At 33.1% G+C, this 27,815-nt stretch overlaps 2 protein-coding genes across 2 annotated transcripts; one reads left to right on the top strand and one right to left on the bottom strand.

The window, feature by feature from the left end:
* Window positions 1-115: 115 nt before the first annotated feature.
* On the top strand, window positions 116-21,473 carry LOC118263784 (uncharacterized). Its single transcript, XM_035575954.2, has 13 exons — window positions 116-328; window positions 2,887-3,141; window positions 5,466-5,592; window positions 6,051-6,194; window positions 6,276-7,814; window positions 8,088-8,279; window positions 8,786-8,928; window positions 12,193-12,294; window positions 13,970-14,228; window positions 14,306-14,644; window positions 14,729-15,328; window positions 16,483-16,674; window positions 21,243-21,473. Exons 2-13 carry the CDS (start codon window positions 3,034-3,036, stop codon window positions 21,389-21,391), a joined length of 3,894 nt encoding a protein of 1,297 aa, XP_035431847.2. The 5' UTR covers window positions 116-328; window positions 2,887-3,033; the 3' UTR covers window positions 21,392-21,473.
* On the bottom strand, window positions 21,469-27,815 carry LOC118263875 (uncharacterized). The gene is made up of 4 exons (XM_050705631.1): window positions 27,783-27,815; window positions 23,117-26,273; window positions 22,384-22,469; window positions 21,469-21,933 (listed from the first exon to the last, which is right to left on the bottom strand). Exons 1-4 carry the CDS (start codon window positions 27,813-27,815, stop codon window positions 21,895-21,897), a joined length of 3,315 nt encoding a protein of 1,104 aa, XP_050561588.1. The 3' UTR covers window positions 21,469-21,894.

Genomic DNA, 27,815 nt, shown 5'->3' with positions numbered 1-27,815 from the left:
GTGCGTATAAAATTATTTATCTTTAGTTATTGAAGTAAGCATCAGTTAACGCTGTAAAATCCTCACCTAAATACGTACAAAGGCAGATAAGTAAACTTCGTACCTAATTCCTTGCTCATTTTATAGATGCACGCACGTCGAGCGTGTCCTAAGTACGCGCTCACCTCGCTCAATTATTATTTGCAATACTTCAGTTAGATATTATATGTACGAACGACTCGATGCATATTTATTTTATAACTGCAGAAAAAAAGTGTAATTTCAATTAATTTAAACTTAAAGTGAATTGTAACTAAGTACTTACAACTACATCGTTTACGTTTATAAGGTGAGTTAAGAGTTTTAATTTATGATGCCATTTTTTTTTATTATAATCGATAAGTTATGTTAGAAAGATTAACTTTGTTATAGACCTTTTTATTGGCATAATCATGTTGTCAAATAATTTACTGAGCCTACTTCTAATTACATAGTTAAACAGTTTAAAATATTTTGAATTGCACATTGCACAATATAGGTACTTGTAATTTCAATATACTTACATTCTTCAGAGTTTAGTTTAAATTTTGTTCTTGATGACTTTTTCATCTCAGTGTTATGACCTTATCTCCTCATTGGTTATGATAATTACGTCGGTACATATTAACTATTCATGAATAACTTATTAGGATTTCAGACATTTAAGTAAACATACCGTGTAAAAATGACGCCGATAAATTACGCTATTTATCTGCATCTGATTGGATTAAATAATCTGTGTTTTTATTTATTAAGTACTTCCCTACCTAATATCAGTACACAAATAAAACACACACACACAATGATGCGCATTGACAATAGTCGAAAAATTCCCTGAATTATGGAAAAATTAAACAATAACAGTACCTACCTAGTTTATTTCAGTAGCCATTGCTTATCAGATTTACCTACCTACCGTACCATTACAAAAAATGCGTGTTTCACAAAATTGTATTGTTTTTAGTAGGTATATACTTAATAAAAACATTAGAATTTCCAGGTTTACAAAAATTTTCAAAATGTTTTTAGTACCGTAATAAAAACATTAGAATTTTGTGTAAACAAAATTCAATTTGGAGGTTGAATAATGCAGGTATTAAGACACTGGCAAATTTGTAGATACGTACACAACAACACATTTTTTTTGCTTATTACCAATTCCCCGAGAGCAAACGTGGTGATTAATAACGCTCCTTCCTTATCTATGTGAGCCTTTCTCAGCAGTGGACAGGTTGGTGATAAACATAAAAATATAAAAACTTGGTACTTTTGGCCCCACTCACACCGCCCAACAGTAATCAAATCTCGTGTAGAACTGTGTAGAAGAAGGTTTCTTATGCTTAATCGTAGGTTTATAATCCTAATTTTACTCTTCAATTGCGGTGAAATACTACAGCCGTAGCTCGAAGCGCGTAGTTCGTAGCACGTATAAGCGGATTTATGATAATAATTTCGTAGGCGTTTTAAGAATAGTTTTTGTGTCCAGGTCACGCATTTCAACTAATATTTCGACAATATATACGAATGTAGTACTAGTCTAGTCTAGTGTATCATTAAAACTTAAAACGGGATATTTACCATGTTTATTAGTTTTTGTGAGTTTCCGATATTTAGGCACTGTTGCAAGCGTTTTAAGTTCTAATGATATTACTAGTGCTCAAGTCACGGCCAAGTCAGTGCACGCCTACGAAATTGGTAGTGGGAAACCTTTGGTACGCGCTACGAACTACGCGCGACGAACTACGCGCGACGAACTTCGAGCTACGAATTACGGCTTTAGTATTTTATCGCAACTCAAATGTAAAATTATTAATTGAGGGCTTGGTACTGCATGAGCTCTAGCAAATTTTTGGTGGCATGAGAAGAGGTGGTCTCGTTTTAGTAATATTACACAGGAATTATTGTATCCTTGTGATAGAGTCACGAGTAAAATACCTTATTAAAAAGGGTTCATTAATTAAATCGCGATCATAAAACGACAAAGTTCGTTACCTACTTAGGTATTATAATCTACATTATCAAATTGTTTTTAAACTACAATATTCAGCCACATCATTATCTCGGAAGTGTCTCACACTTATCTTCTGAATTAGGTACAATAATTTGATACACATTTAAAATATTATATGACTGATGACCCCAATAATTTTTGATTGATGTAAAACGCTGGCTACGTACTTAAGTCATCACGTTTACAAAGACTGATAGGTAACATTAAGGGCATTGCTCAATTACTTACTGTTCGATAATGATAAGCTGATAACATTTTATTGACAGCAAATATAACGATATTTTAAATCCACATGCACAACAATATAAGTTTGTCATGTTTTTGACTGTACATACAAATGTTATTAACTGATTTTCTGTAAATGGAAAATGAGCTTTCATTTCTTCTTTCATACGTGTCGATTAAAGTCTATTACCTACAATGACCTATATTACCTACATGTATTGTTTGTCTATAAAACAATCATTGAAACCAGTTGAGACCAATAATATTGATATAGAGACCTGAAAGTCAGTGATTCTGTGGCAACATTAGCTAGGTATATGTATAAATCTTTATATGCGTGTAGCCAATAAGATGTAATGGAATATTGTGCCTACAGTAGTGCAACTAATTACCTACAGGCATACATGATGACAATAAACTATGTATGTATGCATGTAAATGTAGTGTATCTATCTGTGCTCGGTAACCATGGGTCATGCACGAGGTAAATGCCAGTTTACCAACACAGATTAACATAGTACGCATAGATAACAGCATCGGATACACCATACACATCAGTAACACAAAACACTCAATGGTTTTAGTCATTCTAGTTAATATGTGTGCATAGTGAACTAGTCTCTTTGTTCCAGGAAACACATATATGTATACGCCGACTCATTTGATTCATTTGTCGTATTAAAGTGATTACTGTTTCAAAAGTTATCAGTTCAGTCCGTAACTTAGTCGAAGACTGTAGTGGGCTTCATACAAACGAATTGATAGCGATAAGCTTAAAAATGACAAAAGCTAAACAAGTAAAATCAAAGCTGAAGAAAGAGGGGGAATTTGTCCCTCCTGATGGCGGCTGGGGGTGGATGATCGTCGTGGCAGCAGGGTTCTCTAACGTAAGTATTTCATTTATTTTATATTTACCTAGTAGCGAAGTCTTATATGAGCATCAATTATGATGAATAGGTACCTAACGTACTTGACAAGGCTAGTAAATAAAATATAAACTTTGCACTCCACAACACATATGTTTATGGCATTTTATTGCATTATTGCCACCTATACGGCAACATGCCAATCGTCTGAATTTTTGTTTGTTACTCCCATGAGACCACGCTTTTTCATCTCTTGTACTAAATCACCTATTAATTGGAAAAGAAAAAAACACTTTATTTTCTCCGCGATAACATTATAATGCAACTCAAGAGTAAAATGTCACATTTTTTTCTGAAACTTCCATTTTTATATCAGATGGGGAGGTTTTATTTACCTGAAAATTGCAATCAGTATTTACTTAAAGGTAGCAGTATACATTGTTTATAAAAAACCCCTGAATGTAGGTGATGCAGATTCATTGTTCAGATATGATTATATTTCGACGTAGGCAGGAGTAAATATTGTATTTATCATGTGTTATCAAAAAAGATTATTATTGCACAGATCTGTGGATTATTTATATTACACTCATTGTGCAGTATCGACTGTAGATTGATTGGTGGCCAATCGAGTTTAATCTTTATTTAATGAAAGATAAATTCACTTTTATCATGCTTACGTTGGCAAATTATATAAGCAGCTTAGTATTTAATTTTGAAAAATATCCAATAGTGATAAAAATGTTATTTGGCCAAATAAATAAGTTGAAAGATTCATCAAAACATGAAATAGCAAACATTAACATTTAGTACTCGGTTCTCATACAAATGCCAAGTGACAACAATTGATGTTGCTCGCAGAATCTATTTCTACACTATTGTTAAGGAAAATGCATGTACCTACATAGAAACACTTTATCGTTCACATTTGCATTAGCTATACCCATTAAACCATAGTTGATGCACCGCCTATTTCCTTAATGAGTGGTCAGAATGATGCACATAGCAGAGTGCAGTTTTAATCCTAGTAAATGAAACAAACAGTAAAATTTAACAAATAAATAACTAAACATATCAATACTTGTAGACTAAGTACTTGTAGTTTTCAATGCATTCGTTATGTTTTTCAAGTGTCTTTTCACACCTAAATACATAATATACATTTGATATTTACTAAGTAATCGTGATAATATGACATTACTCATACTTTGAAGAAATGCATTGGTATAAGTACGTCCTTAACTACGTCTACAAAAGGTTTCCATTATCTCTCCCATGATTTAAATTACAGGTTTAATTTCCCGTGATAAAATTAATCTTAATGAGAAAACACGTGATTCGTTGTACGTAATAATGTAGAGATACATACAGAAAATAAAGTGACCCGGTTGTGGCCACCGACCCCTTTGTGGCCATTTGGACCTTCAAATATTTATAACTAAGGCATGGACAAATAAATTACTCTGTGATGTACAGTATTTAAAATATTGAATATTGGAGACTCTAATACCGTTGGCAGCTTTGATGTGTCAAACTTCACTTCGATGCAACAAGTCATTATTTTTAGTTGAGGGTGAAATTGTTAAGATCTTAACAAAAAGGCTAAGGCGAGCGGGTGAGGATTTGGTTTTTATTTTTTAAATCTTTGCTTATTGTTTGGATGTTTATGTTAATACTACATGAAGAATATATTGTCTAAGTGAAACTAAAGTTATTTTGTCGCCATATGTTTCTGAAGTGCGGTTATTAGAAGGTGGCCACTAATGGAGACAAAATTATGAATTTCTCCATCTTTGGCCACATGGCTGGCCAAAACTAATGTACATAGACACCCTACTTCTTCCCCTTTATTTTATCGTGGCTTGTTTTCCTTGGCTTTACATATCAACAAATACATATTTTTCATTTTCAGAGATGCAATAAATTGCCTTCACACAAAGGGGAGGTCAGTTTACTTTGCAGCTTTTACCAACGTCATATAAATGTTGATCTCTTTATTTGTAAGTTAAATTCAAGTGCAGAAATAATATTTCATATTTTCCAAACTAAATAAAAACCATTGTTTGTAAAATGTCCAATTTAATTAATACTTAATGAGAAAACACGTGATTCGTTGTACGTAATAATGTAGAGATACATACAGAATACTTACCTTACGTACGTAATATAATGTTATATGAGTGGCAATTAATAACAATGATTAAATGTTCTAGAGTAATCTAGACGCTAGGAGTAGAGCACTTTATAGGATCTCTTGTATAGAACCTGCAATAAATCATTATGCATAGATACTTACTTCACAAGCCAAGCGAGTATGTTAATGTAGAGTAAATTTCCTTTTCTAGCTGTCTGCGCTGCCGATACTGCAACAGTTCGGGCTCTTGTTCCGAGACAAGTTTGCTCGTCTGGGCATCAGCAGCTCCGAGACAACCACTATAATCAACATGAACTCCGCCCTGACCTCTTGCGTCGGTGCGTGACGCGCCTTGCATGGTAACTCTCTGATACCATACCGGCCCCTTCATAATTAGCTATCATTATAAATACCTATACCTCACAATTGCTACAAAATACTTCGCAGAAAGCTAGCTGCTTGAAGAATTTGTTTATTTACATTGTATTTACATTTACGAGGATTAAAAAGTTATCTAAAGTTATCGGTTGTATTCGTGTAATTTTGCAATAAAGCAATGTTTAACATTCGATCATTACTAGAATAAGTGTAAACTATCGAACAATGAACAAGTACCTACAAAATATTATGAAACATTTATTTTTCCTTTGGAATTTTATATGGTAGGCATATGTTTTATTGTCCTTATCTCCATATCTAAACAACTTTACGAATTACCTTGCATATAAACTTGTAGCATTGAACGTTAATCTTAAATTAAACTTATCTAATCCATTTATGTCTGTTTCCTTTTCAGGCCTAGCAAATGGTCCGTTGTTTAAAACGTTTACCTACAGACAGGTATCTTTGGCAGGAGCTACGATTGTATTCATATCACTAATATTGACTACATTTTCTTACAACTTCCTCACCTACCTTGTGTCATTCTCAATTTTATATGGTAAGATTTTCTTGAAAGCATTTTTAATTTAATGTAGAAGTTATATTATTTATATAACTTAATTATTATTTTTCATTCCAGGTGCTGGCTACGGTATAAGCAGTTCAGCAAATGCTCTCGCATTAAACACTTATTGGAAAAACAGAAGAAGATTGGCAACTGGTCTGTCATGGACAACAACCGGCTTAGGGCCCATCATGTGGCCACATATCATCACAGGTCTTTTTGCCGTCTTCGGAGAAACAGGCGCTATCCTTATCATAAGTGGAATTTCCTTACATGCAATAGCTTGCGCGCTCTTATTGCAACCTGTAGAATGGCATACTAAAAAACCAAATGAAAAAGATGAAGATACAGAGAAACTTTTGAAAAGTGATACTAAAGATGAAAAACTGGAGAATAAAAAGCAAGAGAGTGGATATTTTAGTCAAAAGTTTAAAAACTTAAGTGCATTTTCAAGTCAATATCTCTACAATGAAGATGACCCAGTGAATCCTGGTTATGAGATCACAGACCCTGGTGTGCCCATGATGTTGCGTGCTAACGATGGCTATTTTAGTCAGTCTAGACAGTCTAAAAGCAGACTTTCCTCAAGAGAAGGATCAAACAGAAATTCTCAAATGAATTCTAGGCTTAATTCTAAAAAGCCCTCGATGACGAATTTACTCGAGAATCGATCTCGTAAATCATCAACTTTGTACTTAAATGAATCGAAGAAAAACTCGTCAGTTAATTTGGGAGCGTTGGCTCAAGAGCGTGATACGTACAAACCGAAACGAAAAACCTCTATTACCTTGGAAACACAAATTCCAGAATCTGAAATAGAAGATTGTCCTACATTGAAGGCTCCTCAAGATCTGAAGGCTGACGAAAAAGCAGTAGTAGAAAAAATTGATCCAGCTCACGCTAAAGTTATAGCAGACAGAGCCGAAAAGCATTTTGCTGGAAGCAAAAGTATTAAATCTTTTAAAATGGATGGTCAATATGGAGAAAAGTATAATAAGGATAATCACAGTAATGTATCACTAAAGAAAGAGCCTGCTGAAGAAATGGATGAGAAAAAGTACTTAAGAGATAACCACAGCAACCAGTCGTACAGGACGCGACACAGGAGAAAATCGAATAATTTTAATTATGAAAGTGAAGTTTTGAAACAGGCATCACTAAAACTGGAACAGTATTTGAAAGAAAGTGAGGACAAAAATGATAAGATAAAAATACTTATTACACAAATGGATGATGACGACAATGTTTTTGATGAGAAAAAAGAAGATGAAATAAAAGAAAAAGAAGTTGAAGAAGAGGAAGAAGAAAAACTAACGTTCTGTCAAAAAGTAGCATTGTTCTTTGATTTGGACTTATTAAAAGATTACACATTCATTAACCTTATGTTGGGTATAACTCTAGCAAACTTTAACGAATTAAATTTTTCCATTTTGACTCCATTTATTCTCGGGGACTATGGGAAAACTAAATCTGAAGTAGCATTGTTCATGTCTCTTTTAGCTGGGGTTGATATTTGTGTAAGGTTCTGTATACCTTTCGTTGCTGGTAAAATTGGATGGGACAACAATTCATTTTTCCTTTTTGGTGTGATGTCAATGGCTATGGGAAGAGTAGGTAGGTGAAACTATCATTATTTATTTTTTTATCCCCAATCGCATCCATGCATCAATGGGATGTTCATATGTTTGATGAACCATAGTATCCCTCTGTATTTTGGAGTGTCTCTTGAGCGATTGCACTGATTTCTCTACAGTTTTTTTACATGTAATCTAGTTGTAATAATTTTTTTTTGCTCTAACAAATTAATAAGCATAATCCGTATGAATCATGAGGAATGTAATATTCTGTTTATTTTAAAGACTTATATGAAGTTTTTCATCTTTTCAGTCTTGGCCTACTGTCAAAAGTACTACGTGGTTCTGTTAGTAGCTGTGATGATTGGTTTTGGCAAAGGATTGCGAACTGTATTCATGGCCCTAGTTATACCAACTCATGTGCCATTACACAAGCTGCCGGGAGCTACAGGGATACAGCTGATTACAGCTGGTATGGTCTATCTAACTCTAGGACCAGTTGTTGGTGAGTGGAATTCGTTGGAAAACATATATCTTTTACTTTTTTACTTTAATGATAACTAAATACTGAAACGTCCCTCAATTTTAAGGCACTCTCATGAATATTTCTGTCGCTGTAACTTCTTTGTAAAATGACAGAGTTAATAACGATATTTAAGTACAACTAAAAATTTTGTAGCGTTTCAGTATTCGGGCGTTAGTAATAGTTGACATAATTTATTGGTCTATTATTGCAAAAGAATCTAATTATTTTTCAAATATTGCCTATACATGTACCTACCTTAGTACGGGTTTGCTTTACTCGAAGTCGAGTTTTGGTTGGTTTATTCAAATCGGCCAATAAGTACTACTCGTTTCGATTATTTTAAAAGTAAAGCAAATTTATACTAAGGGTACTAGTCTTTATTCGTTTTACAGCTTAGTAACCTAATTGAGTCTCTATAAGCTACACATGATCTATAAGTTTAATGAGAGGGAATTGCATTAATATTCCTATTTACGTTTTTACAGGCTGGATAAAAGACAATGCATCTACAGCAGTGACGCTACACTGTCTCAACATCTTCACATGGCTAACCGCCTTATCCTGGGGCCTAGAGAAATTCATAACAGCAAGACGACAGAATGTGGTCGAAAAAGACATTGTTAAAGCTTAATTATTATTTTTATACCTTTGTTTTTAAGTTGTTTTAAGTATACTGATATTATTTTTTTACTGTCTTTGATTAACAGAAAAAAAATAAACCCAATTAACCTCTAGAATTCGTCAAATAGTAATAAACAAATAAAGTTTAGAAGTATCAAAGTATCGAAGTTCACAAAACACGAGTAAGATAAATTAAAAAAAATATTTTATCATTACCATTAGGTGCATAAACTTGACCCGTTTAAAATTCCACGTGACTTATAATAAATAAATATTAATTGTTGTTTGTTTATTTCACAATACACGCAAGCCAGATGTTGGTAGCATATGTTTTGATAACTTACATAGTTTTAAACCAGAACTTCGAGGTGATATGAATGTCGGTAGAATGTAGATAACAACTGGACACGAGCGGTTTCGTTGGCCCTAAAACATAATTAACATAATGAGAATAGTTTAAAGTCTACTCATTACATTACATACAGACAGTCTCCGGATACAAAAAGTATGAAACCATTGATAATATGTATGTAAGTATGATAGTGATAGAAAAATATAATATGACACCTCACGACTCTGATGAGGATTATTTTTTCGACGCCTTAAGTTAGTTTTTATTTCTTTTAAAGTATTTTTAAGTTGTAAATATTTTAGTTATAGTTATTTTTATTATTTAGTTAATATCTTTTATTTATTAATTAGGCTCTTATAATATTTTTATTTTTCTCAGGACAGCGAAAAATATAGTTCCAACATTAACAAATAGATGGCCACTTTAGTTATAATAAATACATATAGATGGAGCTAGTTTGTTTTATGTCAACACCTATACATTTTTAACAATAATATTATAATGTTTCTTACTTATCTATGAAAATATGACACCATAGGCCACCTGGCAAGCAAGTATAGTTCATTGAACCAGTATAACAGCAGTAAACACAAACAATAGGTGATAGTAAACGAAAACTAAGCACGCTAGTCTAACTGCCACACTCAGAGACATTTCAGTACTTAAACTATTCCTTAGTAACGATTTTGTATCGAAAACAATCGCTAAGGACTGGGTTAAGTAACCATTAAATGACTCTAAGTACGGCAGAGCGACTTCAACTTCAACGACGAAGTTAATACATTAACAGTGAGATGAAGGAAATAAACCTTTGTGTGACTATTGGCCCAATGATGCATCATTGGTTAATAGCCGCCGGATTTTGATTAACCCGTGTACCGTCGACTGGTAGTCGAGCCATAGCTGTGTTAACAGGTCAAAGTAAACTCGTCGGTGCGCCGGCGCAGGCTGACGTGTGTGCCCTTTCCATTGCGTTTAAAATTGTGTTAAACAAATGTAATATATGTTGTTGTTTTGACGTTTCTAGTGTTGTGTTGTTATTGTTGAAATGTGATCTCTAAAGTGACAGTTAAGGAGTGTTTAGTTTTGATCATTAGGGCAAATATTATAATACATACTTTAAATTAAATATTCAATTTGTTGCTACAAAAATGTGTAGTGTACATAATGTTGATAGATAAATATCGTCTCTATAATTTAATTTATTTGATTGTACGCCTCTGTTTGTGTGTTAGCAAAGAGTCACGGATCGTATCTAAAGACGTATTGATCAATCATATTATTATTAAAAACGATAGAGCGCCTGTCTTTGTAGATGGGCAATGTTTAACAGTGTACCTGATGTCTATTTAGATAAGTGTTTATTTTGCTAATTGCTCCGACACAAATTATAAACTTTCGGGAGATAAATGAATAAATATTTCTGCATAACTTAATTACATTATTCCTAAATTAACTTAATATAAAATATATATTTTTCAAGAATTTGTAAATTAATTTAACAATATTTTATTTTTATGAGTAATTAATTAAAACAAAATACAAACCATACATAGGTAAAGTAATATTTCGACTTCGACATTCTACAACTAAACAATCAGGCACTGATGAGACTTGACCAATTGCTCGATTAATTTAACAAGGCGTAACAGAAATAGTTACTTCTATGAAGACTTGTATACTCGTATTGAGAATAAGAATCTAGAAGAAATAAAACAAGTACTGGATACTTATTTTTATTATACTTAATAAAAGTATCAGTAAGTTTGTTGCAATAATCGGTTTGTAATATATTCTTGAGCAATGAAAAAATCGATGTTATCGATAACATGATTATCCTGGCTGAACTTAGTCATTATTTACTTTATCAACGAAAGATAATATTATAATACCGTGCGTGACCGTTTAATCAGAGATTTGGAACGTTTCAGCTGTTTCAAAATCTTAATTGGAATAATAATACATATTTATAATTTATTACTTAGGAATCTTTGCCTTAGTCTTCGGACTACATTGGTAACAAGTCATCACTTTTCATACATTGACGGAATTTGTCTGATACATGGTCTACCCATACGTGGGGTCAAGGAAAGGTCTAATAATCAATTATTGATGATTTATTCAATTACAAATTCATGTCTGACGTTGTAACATGACAATTGACATCCGATCTACTTACGGTGCCTCGAAGGGACAGTTTCGTCAGTTCAGTTCTTGTTCTCATTACTCATTAGGTACCTTTACCTACCTATACCTACCTTGTAAAGAATAAGTATGTCACCAAACATAAAGAATACTTAGCCATATTTATTCCTCAACCTATTGTACAGTTTTAATTTTGAATAAAACTAGCACAATAGAAAAGCGAGTATTATAAATACTTAAGAGCAAAAAAATAAGAGTTAAAAGAATTTAATACCTTTATGAATTACTCTACTGGAGCACCTAGATTTATAAATTAAAAATCTACCAAAATGTCATTAATTTGGACCTACAAGTTTATCAATATCCAATTAAAATCGAAACATCTCTTAAAGTGTCATAATCCGAATCAAACATTGGCTAGATCTACACTGAATCAGATAAATTAATTTGATAGACCTAAATACGTGTGAGCACGTAATAACATTTTAACGATAACGAGACACATTACTAAAGTCAAACCGATAACGAATGTGAATATTTGCTATGTGCCTACAGTGTCTGTCGTCAACACAACATGGAGACAGTGCCACAAACATTCACGCACATAATTAAGTGTTAAAGAAATTAAATTTAAATTAAAAGGTCAATAATCTCTGTAGGAACCAAAAACTGAACTTGTTCAAGTGATAAAAAAAATGTGTATTGTTTGTGTACCGACGTTAAATTCGAAACTTACGTAATATTTATACAAAATTATTGTTTCGTGAAATGTGATTAGTGATTTTGAACCTTAAAATGTCTAAAATTGAAACGAATAAAGTTCCCCCCGATGGGGGCTATGGATGGATTGTCACCATAGCTTACGCTATGAATAATGTAAGTACCTACACTTTTTATCAACTATCACCTATAGATTACATAGCAATTTTAGTAAATACTTTAGTCTTTGAAATGAATATATAGGTTTTAAATATCTAGAACATAATTATATGACCGTCTTATTTGTATTACAGACGTCAACGCAAAACTAGGTCTAGAAAACATGATAAATATAATGTAGCTGACTACTGAGACTGTTCTTATCAATTAAATACAGTGTATTATTAAGTGTAACTCGTATGTAAACTGACATGGCTTGTAATCATCTAAAAATAAAGCAATTTGAGGCATCGTACCATAATAAAAATATGTCGCAACGAGACTAACGACATTAGCATTTAACACCTATTTTTCGGGGTCAAAGGTAAATACGTGTTTGTCGTGACTAAAACACACAATATAACATACACAAAAGAAATACTGAACATAGTCAATATGAGTGTTTTTCTTCTTTCTATCACATAGGTAAATTTCTTTTTTATACCTATAGGTAATTTTCATTATGTGTTCTTTTCCATTTTCCACATGATAAAGAATTTCATAAATCTGCTATGGCTTAATAAAATTTCCCAGAATCTTACTATCAGTTCTGATGACCTTGTGTGTATCTTTATATTCATAAACAAAGAAATTATCTCAAAGAAAATAAAACACTAAACCCACAGAAGTAAGAACTCCTTTCTATTTACTAAAGAACAGTTTTTATCAATATTTATTTTCACAATACAGATAAGGTAACCACGCTACAATTCTTTTTTTAGTAGGTGCTGGTGCTAAAGACCCTTTAATATAAAAATAATTTAAAAACCTTTACTAAAAGTAGTATCTTATCTGATTGTCTTCGTTGCTTAATAATTGCATTAAATTACATGCAATGACGTCATTCATAATCTTTGATTAAGTAAATATAATACGAGCGAATTATCTCAGTAATTGTAATTTTACATAACAGTACTTACCTATTTATTTTAGTAGCACGTGTATTTAATTAGCAATTGTATTTAAGGACCCATCTTTTAGCACTTGCCTACCTATTAAAAATGTTGTCCAGAAAATCTTAGGCTTCTTCAGCTAATATAAAATCAAAACACTAGCAGGTACCTAAATATAATATATAAATCTTACTCCAAAAGATAAAGAAATACATACCTTTATACTACAAATCCAGAATAAAAAGTACACTCAAAAGTAGAAAACCTATTTCCTAGAAATTTGTAAATATTTTACTTTTAAAGGAAAGTACTAGGTACTTAATTCAGTAGAGCTAAGCATTTAGTTCTTTAGTAGTTTTAGAAGTTCTCACTAGTTCGTTAGTATTCACAAACAAAGTTACAAAGCTTTTCTCCTCCTCGTTTCAAGTAATTGTTATTATATAAACAAAAAAAAAAAAACTAGTTATCCTCGACGCCGTCCTCGTGACATACTTTTATCCATTTGGTCCTCAGACATTCGAGTTTCGTCAATACTCATTACTCCCTAAACACGACAAACGATTACGACTCTACTCAGATAAAACACTGTATCCTAATCTTCCATTTCTATCCTTTCTTTTTTGAGTTAGGTAGCCAAGAAGTTGTTAAATACTACAAAATGTTTTTTCATCATATACAGAAGATTTCCATGATGACTAAACATGGTTTGGTGCTTTATATTTTAATTCCAATTTTTCCAGGTTGTTGTACTTCCCTTAATCGCCGGATTTGCTCTGGTATTGAACGACACTGATCTGACAGCCACACAGGTCACATTCGTCATTGTATTGAATCACAGCATTGGGATGCTCCTGTCGTTTTTTGGCGGACCAATGCTGAGTCGGTTTGGGTACAGAAAGGTCGCCGTGTTGGGCGCCATTTGTATATCATCTGGTCTGATGATTATGTCAGCTGCAAATGAATTCTGGCAATTTATATTATCATACAGTATTATTTGTTGTAAGTATACTTCATCAATAAAATATCATTTAGATCTGTTTAAATTTTTGCCAGTTTTAATAACATATTTTTTGTAGCAACGGGCGTAGCTGCAATCATGGCGGCGTTCACACTAGCAATTAATTCATTTTTCAAAGAGAAAAGAGGAAGAGCCGTTGGTGTCGGCATGTCTATAACAGGATTAGGGTCTATATACATGCCCTTACTTATGAGTACATTAATGTACGCTTATGGATGGAGATACGCAGTATTAATTTTGAGCGCAATATGCCTCCATTCATTAGTGGCAGCGTGTTTACTTAGACCCGCTAAGTGGTACTTAAAAGATCCACCCACATCAGAAGAAGCAGTGCCTCTTAAGGAACCAGAGGTGGAACTTGTCAACGGCAGTGTAACACCTTCATCTAAAACTGTTGGTATGATTCAGCTTTGATTGTTTATGCATATTTTTGTTGTGAAATACAAAGGTTTTTTTTAATAAAATCACTAAATATTTACAGGCATTGCATCATTTCCACAATTAGTTGACGAGTCTGGAGAAAATGGTGTGCTTCCGTCCAAGAGTCTGTCAATGCGATCACTTACGAGTAGTTCTAGTCTCCAAACCAGAAACGCGATATCACATCCTGACATTCGGAACAAATTGCCTGACGCTCCATTGTCGGAATCACGATACAAGTGGTGGGAGTCTCAAGAAATAAATCTGAGTAGTTCCATAAATATATTTAATGAAACAGAGAACTCGAAAGCAGTAAATGTTCACGAAAAAGAGGTTGTAAAAGAGAAAGAACATAAGGGATACTTGCAGCATTTCGTTCAGTTCTTTGACCTGACGCTTTTGAGCGATCCGATATTTGTTAATATTGTATTTGGTCTATCAGTAGCTGCTTGCGTGGAGACAAACTTTTCTCTTCTGCTGCCCATTATTCTAAAAGACATGATGAAGTTTGAAACAAGCGACATAGCTAAGCTGATGTCCGTAATAGGGTTCTCAGACACGCTGTTCCGATTCGTTTCCCCATTTATCGGAGAATGGTGCAACAAGTCACCGCGTGTCATGTACATGGTCAGTTTACTTATGATTATCTTCACTAGAACCAGTAAGTATTATTTTATTATTGATTATTTAATCTTTTATTCGTTTATCTATCTATCTATACCTATAAGACTTGCGAATGTTGTAAAGACAGGAAGTGCTACTAAATAACTGATTTATCAACGTACACATACACATATTGAAAAATATTTGATTTCTCTAAAACCAGCGCAATGGAAAGCAACAGATTTAAAGGAAAATTGTAAATATTTATAAATACAAGTTTTATGTAAACGACCGACTGCATCGTTGTTTGTAGATAAAACATAAACAATTTTTTATTACTTTCCGTTTTTTGTACCTACATCAATGACAATTGTAGGTTAGTAAACTCTTTGTATGTTAATGTGAGTTTACAAACATTATTTACATAGAACTTAAATGTATTTCGAGCATTTAACTTGTCAAATCTGGCATGTTCGAAATCTATATATTAATACGTGATGCAAAAACTTTGGACCGCTTTTTACGAAAATTGCGCGGACGTAAAAGCATAAAATTTGGTACATTTATAGTTTATGTGTAGGAGAAGTGCATAGCGCTAATATTTTTCAAAAATAATGCTTATAAAGTACATTAAATTAATAAATAAAACATTACACACACATGCATAGTATCTGATCGTATTTGACAAAACGTCAAAATCGATAGACATTGCGATGATATTCTCACGTCTCATATGAAAAGAGTTTTATAAAAGAGTTTGAGTTATATAAAAATTATCCTTCAACGTACGTTAAGTGGTATTGTAAATTAAATCATATATGGTCGAATTTCGGCCACTAGGCGACCACTAGTGTTGCTTTAATGTACCTAAGGGTAATAAGTTTCACTTCGCTTCACTTCTTTGCTTTCTATCTTGACTTCGTACTTTTAATGACAATGTAACTAAGAACTAATCAAGATAATATACAATGTAAGACGTCCACGTGTAACCTACAAACAACTGGTTTAAGAGTGGGAGAGTACCCCCCTTGCCAATCTTCCCAATCCCCAACGACCCTTAAATACCTAACCCCCAAAAGGCCGGCAACGCACTTGTAAAGCCTCGGGTGTCCATGGGCAGCGGCGATTGCTTAACATCAGGTGATCCGTCTGCTCGTTTACCGGCTTATAGCATAAAAAACTGGTCTAATTTCCCATTTCTCAATGTTCCAGTGATGCTGTTCACGACATCTTTCATGGGCATGTTGTTCATCTCGCTCGCTCTGGGCATCACTAAGGCATTTAGAACAGTGTATGTCAACATTGTGATACCAAACTACGTACCAATACACAGACTGGCGTTCGCTTCCGGAATCCAGATGTTCTTCAGCGGCATCACAATTTTCACTATCGGATCCTTATTGAGTAAGTACTAAGTACTATTATTGACTGATAACGCTTTTATCGGGTATTGTTCTCGTGAACTATTTAGTACGAGTACTAATAAATAGCTATAAATATATGCCTATGTGAGTACGAGTATATGTGTGAGAATTAAGAGTCGTCTAAAGAATAAAATATAAAGCGATCATAATTTATTCACGATTTTTAAAAAACCTTCATCGTGTAATGAGAATTAATTTAAGGTACCTGATGTTAAGTAATTTTTCTGTTACTAGGCCAATTGAGATATCGAGAAATCAATAATCAATTGATTTAAGTAGCTAGACTTTATCTAATCTTGCTAATACAATTTTATTATAAGTATTATACTCGTTAATGAACAAGTTTTTAAGAAACTCTAAGCAGTCTAGATCATAGTATTGACATAATGTAAATAACACACAATAATTTCAACAACTATTGAATTTAATTATTATGTTATCGGCTTACTCACGTAACTGTTTGACGAGGAACTCGACTAGTTTCAAGATATGCTAGAGGCTCATATTCATGAGCAGCATTCCGCGACACACGACGCGGCAATTGTCGCGAGTAAGCCGATAACATAATAATTAATTTAGTATATCTCACGAAAGTTATAATAAATATATTGAATGAATTAACAGTGTTTGAATGAAACACATTTTAAACGTTATTATAACTATGAAACAATAAATCAAAATGGTTATTCTGATGTTGGTCCGTACATTATACTTACCCAAAGCCAAAAATAAAAACTAGTAGCATATAGATGATGATTCATAAACTAAGTAAACATGTATACCACCTACATAGTATATCTAGGCGCTAGGCTCGAATCACTAACCTGTGGCTATCGGATTGTTATTGTGATCTTTAGCCTAACCTTTGTTTGGCGTGTACTAATTAGCGATCAATGTACTGCTTGGAACATACCTACACTACGTCTATGAGAAATATCTTATCTCCTACTAGCAATTTAAGCTCCACTAATATATGAGATTTTTACGAGTAACCTTATCTATGCTAATATTACCAGGTGCAAAAGGATCAGGACTGGGCGCTAGTTGCCAATATAATCTATCTATACATATAATAAAATCGTAGAAAAGTGCTGTCTGTACATTGAAAATAAAAATAAAAAAAATAGCAGGGGTTATTGTTATGTCGATGTCGAACCCAAAAATGTAATTAACTTTTTTTTGTCTGTTTGTCTGTTTGTCTGTTTGTCTGTTTGTCTGTTTGTCTGTTTGTCTGTTTGTCTGTTCGTCTGTGCGCGCTAATCTCAGAAACGGCTGATCCGAGTTGGATGCGGTTTTCACGAATATATTGTGGGATGCTTAAATTTACATTTAGTGTTTGTTTCATTTCAATCGGTTCATAAATAAAAAAGTTATGTCAAATTAAAGAATCACGTCGAACATTCTATGCTTATACCATTAATCTCCGCAACTATTTGACGGATTTGGTTGAAATTTGGTACAGATATAGTTTAGAACCTTAGAAAGGACATAGATATATTTTAATTTCAAAAATCAAAAAATAAAATAAAATAAAAATAAAATTAAATTAAAATAAAAATAAAATTAAAATTAAAATTAAAATTAAAATTAAAATTAAAATTAAAATTAAAATTAAAATTAAAATAAAATAAAATAAAAATAAAAATAAAAATAAAAATAAAAATAAAAATAAAAATAAAAATAAAAATAAATATAAAAATAAAAATAAAAATAAAAATAAAAATAAAAATAAAAATAAAAATAAAAATAAAAATAAAAATAAAAATAAAAATAAAAATAAAAATAAAAATAAAAATAAAAATAAAAATAAAAATAAAAATAAAAATAAAAATAAAAATAAAAATAAAAATAAAAATAAAAATAAAAATAAAAATAAAAATAAAAATAAAAATAAAAATAAAAATAAAAATAAAATAAAATAAAATAAAATTAAATGAAATAAAAATAATCCACCGTTTTTCCTGCGGGTCGTGGGACGCGATGCTCATTTTCACCGGGTCAAACCCGAGAAGGAGAGACCTCCCCATCGAAATAAATAAAAATAAAATAAAATAAAATAAAAATAAAATAAAATAAAATAAAAATAAAATAAAAATAAAATAAAAATAAAAATAAAATAAAAATAAAAATAAAATAAAAATAAAAATAAAAATAAAAATAAAAATAAAAATAAAAATAAAAATAAAAATAAAAATAAAAATAAAAATAAAATAAAAATAAAAATAAAATAAAATAAAATAAAATAAAATAAAATAAAAATAAAATAAAAATAAAATAAAAATAAAATAAAAATAAAATAAAAATAAAATAAAAATAAAAATAAAAATAAAATAAAATAAAATTAAAATAAAAATAAAATAAAAATAAAATAAAAATAAAATAAAAATAAAATAAAAATAAAATAAAAATAAAATAAAATAAAAAAAAAATAAAAAAAAATAAAAAAAAAATAAAATAAATATCAAATAAAAATAAAAAAAAAAATAAATTTATTCCGGACATACAGCGCCATCTATTGTTCAATTTCGTACTTATAGTACGGAATTGAACAATGTCGGGCTGTTCCTATACTCCGTAGATAGATGGCGTTGATCGCGCAATGGTGTAATTACAATTGTTCAGTTCATGTTATTGTTTTAATTTATTGGAAATTTGTTTTTACAAAATAGTAAAAAGCAATGAAAAATATAACATAATACAACTTTTAGTACAAAGAAAACGCTCTAACGGAGTATAGATAATTCTATGTCGATCGTTACACGACTTCGGTTCATGTTATTGTTTTAATTCATCGAAAAAAAGTTAACAAATAGTAAAAAGGTATGAAAAAAATTATATCAATATAATTAAACTTTTAGTACAAAGAAAATGCCCGAACGGAGTATAAATAAATAATCCAAGTTGTCTTTATCCTCGATAGATGGCGTTGGGATCGAAATAGATTGCGCTATGGTTTTGTTACAATTATTTGGTTGGGTATCGGCCGAGCGCTTCGGTACTATTGTAGAAAATGTGTATTATCAGTCGTATGATTATTTGTCTGTAGTGGTCCTGCTGTTTCGTATATTCTAAATTGGTGTCGTTGGCGTCAATTAATAAGTTTATTTGTTGGGTTTTCCTGGTTTTCTGGTTTAACTTTTTAACGTAGGTTTAGTTTGATATCGATTATTAGTAGTTACTGTAGTTAGTTTTTTTAATAAAATTGTAAGTCTAATTTATAAATTAATTAGATTAGATTTAAGTCGTTTCTTTTAAATTATTTAGTTTAAGCTTGGTTATTATAGCATAAAGGATAGGTTCTAATATAATTTCTTTTTTAATTGTTATAAATTCGTAATTCGTAGCTTTCTTTAGTTTTAAGTTAGTTTAAGTCCGTTTTTAAACTATTTTTTCAATGCCCTAAGTGAGTATACATCTATTAAAATCAAACGCAGAGCTCATTATGTTGATTTTTGAAGAGTTCCCTGGAATATCTTCCACATCTCATTTTTGAAGAGATCCCGCGAGATCGGGAACTCATCATCATCATCATCAGCCTATAGCTATGGGAACTATGTGGTTAAAACCAAAAATTTGCCGGAAGTCACTATTCCACGCGAACGAAGTCGCGGGCAAAAGCTATCTAATATATAAAATACTCGTGTCACAGTTTTCGTTGCCATACTCCTCCGAAACGGCTTGACCGATTTTGATGAATTTTTTTGTGCTTATCCGGTATCTATGAGAATCGACCAACATCTATTTTTCATCCCCCTAAATCTTAGGGGTGGTAAAACCCAATTTTTTTTAATTTTCCACAGACGAAGTCGCGGGCAGAAGCTTGTCTAATATATAAAATTTCCATGTCACAATGTACCGTACTCCTCCGAAACGGCTTTACCGATTTTTACCAAATTTTATATGCGTGTTCAGTAGGTCTGAGAATCGGCTACTATTTATTTTCTAGAAATAATTTATAAGGCAAAACAACGTTTGCCGGGTCAACTAGTAAAGTTATAAATGTACTAAAGAATCTTGTCAATCTCGTCCAAGTCTAGTCAAGTCTACTAAATGTAGATTGGTTTGTATCTAAAAATATGTTAATTTAAATTCAGATAAACATCACGTTAGTTCGTGATAAAATATAACTTCTCCTTAGACTCTTAAATATTATGTTCGTGTCTTTTATTGTTTTATGGGAACATTAATATGTATAATTCAACAAAATTTATTTAGCATGTTAGATGTATCCGGAGCTGCGGCCTACCCAGCGGGTTTACCGTGGCTCCGGTTCAAAAAGCAGGAGTAGGAACGGGGTGGTTTTTAGTCAGTAAGAGTCTGACACTCCCTCTCGCCTCGCCCAAGGCGGGAGATTCATTCCGTCACAAAAAAAAGTACTCAGAAACATTTCATGATATCTTAAACTATTCCTTGGTAACAATTTTGTACTGAAAAATGACTAAGGTCTTGATTAAGTAACCATTAAATGTCTCTGAGTGCGGCAACTAGATACCGTTTCTTAATATTAAGTAATACACAAACTAATTGTTTACTTTTCCTTCCTTTCAGCTCGAGTACGCGAGTCATCAGGATCCTACATCATGCCCATCATAGTCCTAAACTTCGTTACTCTACTAACGATAATTTCTTGGAGCGCTGAATTTCTATACTTCAGATTAAAAAACAAATCGAAATCTGAACCAGAACCCGTCACATAGTAGTTGTATACCTTTTAGATCATAATTAAGTATAGTATAATATTTCTATTTCATTACCAAAATAAACAAAAAGAAACCACGATTCATTCATTTTATTTACATTTCAATATTTACAAAGATCTATTAAATCTAATGAATATAATAATAATTTCAGATACAGATAGGTAATACTTGAAAAATACATCTAATTGAATTAAAGCTAAAACACATTATAAGGGATGAATGTATTTAATGATTACATATAAAAATAATGAAAACAATACTTTAATTGAATAATGAAGTCCCAACTTTGGTTAACATTACTTATTAATTAGAGTCCTTTACTTTATTTGGTCAAAATAAAAAGAACACGGGTCGCGTTCTTCTTAATTTGCACTGTGTCACTCACTGACTATAATATATTTATTACGTATACAACATATATTATAGAGTTTTACACATTTTACACTTTATCGTCACTGTTTTTAAAGGTCACTTTTAATTGTCACGTCACTTAGCACCTCTCAACCATTATGAGGGTTTGCAGTCGTGGCCGTTGAGTCCTGAAAATATTGAACGAATTGTTACAAAATTCAATAATCAAGTAGTTTTTGATTAGGTATTAAAAGTGTAGACATTTAGAAATAATCAGTTTGTAATATACATGAAAGTTATTTGTGCAATAATTTATGTACATGTGAATTCAGTAGGAAGAGTGGTCGTTAGAAATAGTTTGCTAAAGTGTCTGTCAAATAATTATTACATGGCAATTATTTTTTTTATTTATCGCCAATATTTGTACCAATACGTTTAGTCATTTATGTTATTGTTTATTCGTAAACAACGATTAATAGAGTAAATTATTTTCTACAAAGCGATGTAAACGTTATACGCAAAACGTACAATTTGACTAAATTCAGAGGGAAGAATAAAAGGGAAAATTGGATTTTCTTAAGACTTGTTACATTTCTTAGGGGAAGAAAGTAAAAGTTAGTAAATTAGAAGAATAAAACCTCGTCCAAGTTAGTGGAAACTGTCTGCTCAGTAGCTTCTTGGAAGGACGTACTATTGCTCTGCTTCTGTGTCTCCAGCTCGTTTACTGAAAGGAAATAAAATATTATATGTATTACAATTTAAGTGATAATTATAATGTTATTGTTATAATGTGTACAGTAAGTACGCATATAAGACATATACTCTCGCAGGATTGCACGGTTGGCGCGGTGGCTGGGCAACTGGCTGCCGTGCAACGTGTCGCGGGTTCGATTCCCGCACGGAACAACTCTTTGTGTGATCCACAGATTGTTGTTCCGGGTCTGGGTGTCATGTGCATGTGAAATTGTATGTATGTAAACGCACCCACGACACAGGAGAAAATCCTAATGTGGGGCAACGTTTAAAAAAAAAATATGACAAATAACATAGGTTCATATAGATACAAAACTTCCTTTCCCCTAAAGGATTATAGAGGAAAATAAGGTCTTAATTATATTTTTTTTATATATCGTCACGCCTTTTATCCCCGAAGAGGTAGGTAGAGGTGCACATTATGGCACGTAATGCCACTTTACAGTATACACCCTCTTAAAAGGGATTCCCGACCCGGGAATCGAACCCGAGACCCCTTGCCTGAGCATACGCACTTGCAACCACTTGCCAAACGAGGAAGTCTTTATTATTAAACGAATATCGATTAAGAGAAGATATTGATCACTTAAGCGTGTAATGCAAACATTAAATACTCACTGCTTTGATACCAGCTTTTAGAAAAGCCATAAGATGCATCAGACTCGATCTTTCCTCCCGATGTAAAGCCGAATGACGGTCGATTAATAAACCTCGGGGACCTAAATGGCAAATCAATTGAATCTGAAAAGTCACCGTCGGAACTTGTTTTCTTAGATTCAAAAGATTCTACTTCATACCATTCGGCTGACGCATTGCGCATGTCTCTCCATGGCTTTGAAGTAACCACATAGACTTTTTCTTTAGTTAACGGTGATATCGATGTTTGTATTTTGCCCCACGGTGCCGGAGTAGTTGTAGTAGACGTACTTGTACTAGTTGTGCGGAAAGATGATGCTGCCGTATAAATATGAAGTTTCTGCACCTGATCTACTTCTTCATTCTTACCACTATTATGTCTATTCTTCGTTCTCTCTATTACGTTGTATTCTTTTCGCGGCTTACTGAAAGTATTATTACTTTCGTCAGTGACTGTGTGTTGCACGCTACTTGAACCTTCGTGATCATAGAAATCATAATTGTAATTGTTGGTTGTTGATACGTAGTTTGTTGGCATTGTAGTTGTAAAATAATCGTCGGGAATCTGCTTAGCATGTTTCTCATTGTTCCGAGTTCTTTGAGGAGTTTTGTATTGTTTTGAGTATTCCTGTTCAGTCCAGTCGTCTATAGTGTGTTGGAGTTTTATAATATCAAATGGTGGTTCCTTTACATCATAGAAGTCTTTTGATCTTTCTGAATCATAGTTTTCAACCTCAGATGTATCTTCCGTTGTTGTTACTGCAATATTGTTAGAATCTTCTGTCATGGCAGTTACAAATGAGTTTTCTGTGTTTGCTGGAACTTTACGAGGTTGAGATTCATCTTTCGGTGTCGAAAGCCATTCTTCTGACATTTGTTCCAAGTCCTCATTTGTAATGGTCTGTTTATTTCCTGTAGTATAAGGTACAATTATTTGGACGATCTTCGGTTTATATGCGCTTCCTTGTACATTTTCATCCCAACTAGCTGTAGTTGGTGAGGTTGTTGTTGGAATATCATCATATATTTCATATTCATTTTCGGGTATTGGTGAAGATACAGCGAGTATAAAATCTCCATGATTTTTATGCGGAGTGTTTGGCTTAAGGTACAGAAGGGGTGAATCAATATTTTGTAAGTTATTTTCTGTGCGGTATTTATCTACATCATCATCATTCAGTCCTCTCAAATCGGCAAAATTGACTTTGTGATTCGAAGGGAAGCGCGACCCATGTTTGAAATCATTAGGGACATTGTTGTCATATAGTTCATTACCCACATCTGCTCCCGTACTTTCAAAACTTGAATCAGTATTCGATTTAGTTGCTGAAATATGATCTTCGGAGGCTTGAGAAGATATATCCCTAATTTCATCAACTACATAACTATTAGCTATATTTCTATATGCTTTAGATTGATTGACATTGGATGGAGGATCTATTTCTATAATAGGAGACTCTATTATAGTCGCAGGATAATCTACGGAGTGAGTAAATTCTGTAAGTGGTATACTTTGTTCAATACGGACATTATTATTGTTTTGTTGCATTGAATTTATTCCTTGCAGGACGTTTGAAGAAAATCGAGGTGGCATTGGTCGGAAAGGCCGGGCATTAAATATAGGAGGCAAGGGTGACACGCTGAGGTTAGGCAGTGCAACTGGCTGCAGAGTGTGAATGTTTCTACCTCTATTCAATGAAAATGGAGCTGGATTTGCGAGTGCGAATGACTCGCCTGATATTGGTGCTTTCGTACTATTCTGTGGCAATACTGTTCTGACTTTAGATGACTCTGCAGCCGTAGCCGATACTGGATAAGAAATATCGAATAAATGTGTATTAGTAATAGGTTCACCATAAGAATTTTTAAATGTAGTTGGATGTGAAACTTTTGGTAATTGTAATTCTGAATTAGGTGTTATATTTTCCAATAATTCTACGTCGTTTTGAGGGGAAAGGTCTTTATTCAGACTCCCGGGATCATATTGTGGGGTAACTGGTTCGAAATTTGTAACAACTGGACGAGGCGTTTCATACCCAGGTGAAGGGGTACCATATGAAGGAGTAGGGGTTACGTACAATGGAGATGGAGTCCCGTACGATGGAGATGGAGTCCCATACGAAGAAGAAGGAACGCCATACGATGGAGACGGGGTACCGTAAGACGAAGAAGGTACTCCGTACGATGGGGCTGGAGTTCCAAAAGAAAGTATGGGTGGTTGATAAGTTGAAGTAGGTATACTGAAGAAATTATTTGATATTCCTTGAGATGGAGTTGATAGGAACTGTGAGTCTAATGAATTGCTATGTGAAACAAATGAAGAACTAGGTGCATTATAAGATGAACTTGGTTGAGAATATGTAGAGCTTGGAGGATTTTGGGATATGATGTCTAAAGTATGTGTAGCACTTGGCGGGCCATAGGTAGAACTAATGATTTTTACTGATCCACCGTTATAAGGTGGACCATAATTAGCATGTGGCACTCCCGGCACAAGTTGTGGCGGTGGTTTAACTTGACTTTGCGAATTGAAAGGTTGCGGATGTGCTTTCAATGAATTAGCATAAGCTGTAGGACTGGGTGGTCCATACGTTGGCAAAGAATTCTGATAAATATTTTTAGCCCCTAAATTGTATCTAATTACTGGTAACCATGGCACTAAATTACAAGGATTACAATCCTTTTTTATAGGAGCTACGTTATTATATAAATTTGAGCCTGTATAACTATTTTGTTGTGTTTGTTGTGATGAGAAAAGCCATCCCGACACTTTTTGAAATAGGGAAGGCGAAGGAGTAGTAGTAAAGGGTTGGGGAGGAGGGACGAAATTGAAATTGTACTGTTTGTAGAAAGGAGCTAGGAATTTGAAGTCATTGGATGACGGTGGGGGCGGTGGGGTTTGGTACTGGTAGCCGACATCTGAGGTCTGGCGCTGGTTTCTCTCTGTGCCTTTGTGGAAGGGCACGGGTACAATGGGAAGTGGAGGCGGTGGCGGCGGCTTCAGCAGCGATCCGAATTGTGATCCAAAGTTCCCATTGTGATTGCTGAACCCATTCGCGTGGTCACATCGACATCGCGCGACCACGGCTATTAGCAGCACAGGAAATATCTGGAAAAAAAGAGAGACAGAAATTAAAAACTAGGCTCCAAGGAACTTGTAACATACGAACTTGAGTTCTAAGTATATTTAATTTAACAATTAGAAAATATAGTGAAACACTCGTCGTGACATATCGGGGCCATTGTAGGCGCTTCCCACGAGTTGCCATTCTTTGCACTTTTCTCTTTTCTCATAATATACCGTCAATGGTCGCGATCGGAAGACGCCACGTTTTGAATTGAATTATGATCTAGATGTTTTCTTATTAGAAATTTATTACAATGTAAAGTATTGCGAAAAAAGGGCGTCAAAGGTGACTGTTTATTCAAATATGCACATAGATAATCATCGATTTCCTGTAATTACTTACGTCCCTAATATAAGATTACAGATAGTTATTAGAGTTAGGCAATAGAAGAGGATGTCAGACGTGTTGGTAATTGGTGTGCTAGTTATTTAAGTTGGTATATTCTCTTGAATAGCACCTGTAGCATATTGCAGAGAATCCAGTAGGTTATACAAAAACCTTATACTTAATACGAGTATCCAACTAGATACCAATGGAAACAATAAAGTAGATGACTGTTTTTTTACTCGAATGTCCGTCGTGTAGATTATTTTAAAACATTACCCACGTATTTTTATATCCTTACGGAATCAAATACTTTCGAAGATATATCAATTTGAAATATCGCTTGACGTCATTTCAAGGCAGGTTTTATACGTAGAAATAACATATTTTCTCCTATTCCTAAAGTTTGATGTGTTTTATCTAAGTATTGTTATCATAAATGACAAAATAAAAAAATACGTAACCAACATTTTTTCTTTACCTAACTGGCGGACTAAATAAATTTTTCATCTTCATACCCTGTCATAATCCCTATTAAACAGACTCACCTACCAAACATATCAAACATTCCTAACATAACATATATGGTTCGCTAGGAATTCACATTGAACATTGTTACGTCTATTACGAGACATGCTATTATTAATGTATGCATGCATCTATTTATCATATGTGGTATCAGAGGTCAGTACCGTGAGAGTATTTGTGTCGTGTAATAATTACAATTCGTGTTTATTGCTTCTAACATGCAAAGGTAACCATAATATGTAGATGCGTTTGCAATACTTGTATAACTTGCATCACGACTGCCTCGTTGGTCGATTGGTCGCAAGTGCGACTGCCGGACAAGGGGTCTCGGGTTCGATTCCCGGGTCGGGCAAAGTATTACTGGGCTTTTTTCGGTTTATCGAAAATTTCTCAGTAGTAGCACGGAGTCTGGAATTGTGTCCGGTATATGGCAAAATAGGCTCACTACTTATTACATGGGACTTACAACATAAATTGTGAAATGTGGGTGTACATTGGCATTATGTGTCATAATATGCACCTCTGCCTACCCCTTCGGGGATTAAGGGCGTGACGTTATAAAAAAAAAGTATGTAAACCATAATATGTAGATGCGTTTGCAATACTTGTATAACTTGCATCATTTGCCGCATCTTGCAGTTACATTGCGTAAACACAAAATATATTACATTCGTAACAACAGCAAATTCTGGGTGCGCCAT

This window comes from Spodoptera frugiperda, chromosome 27, assembly GCF_023101765.2.
Source record: "Spodoptera frugiperda isolate SF20-4 chromosome 27, AGI-APGP_CSIRO_Sfru_2.0, whole genome shotgun sequence".
NCBI lineage: Eukaryota > Metazoa > Arthropoda > Insecta > Lepidoptera > Noctuidae > Spodoptera > Spodoptera frugiperda.
Note: the sequence above shows the minus strand (reverse complement) of the source record. Positions and strands in the feature narration are given on the sequence as shown.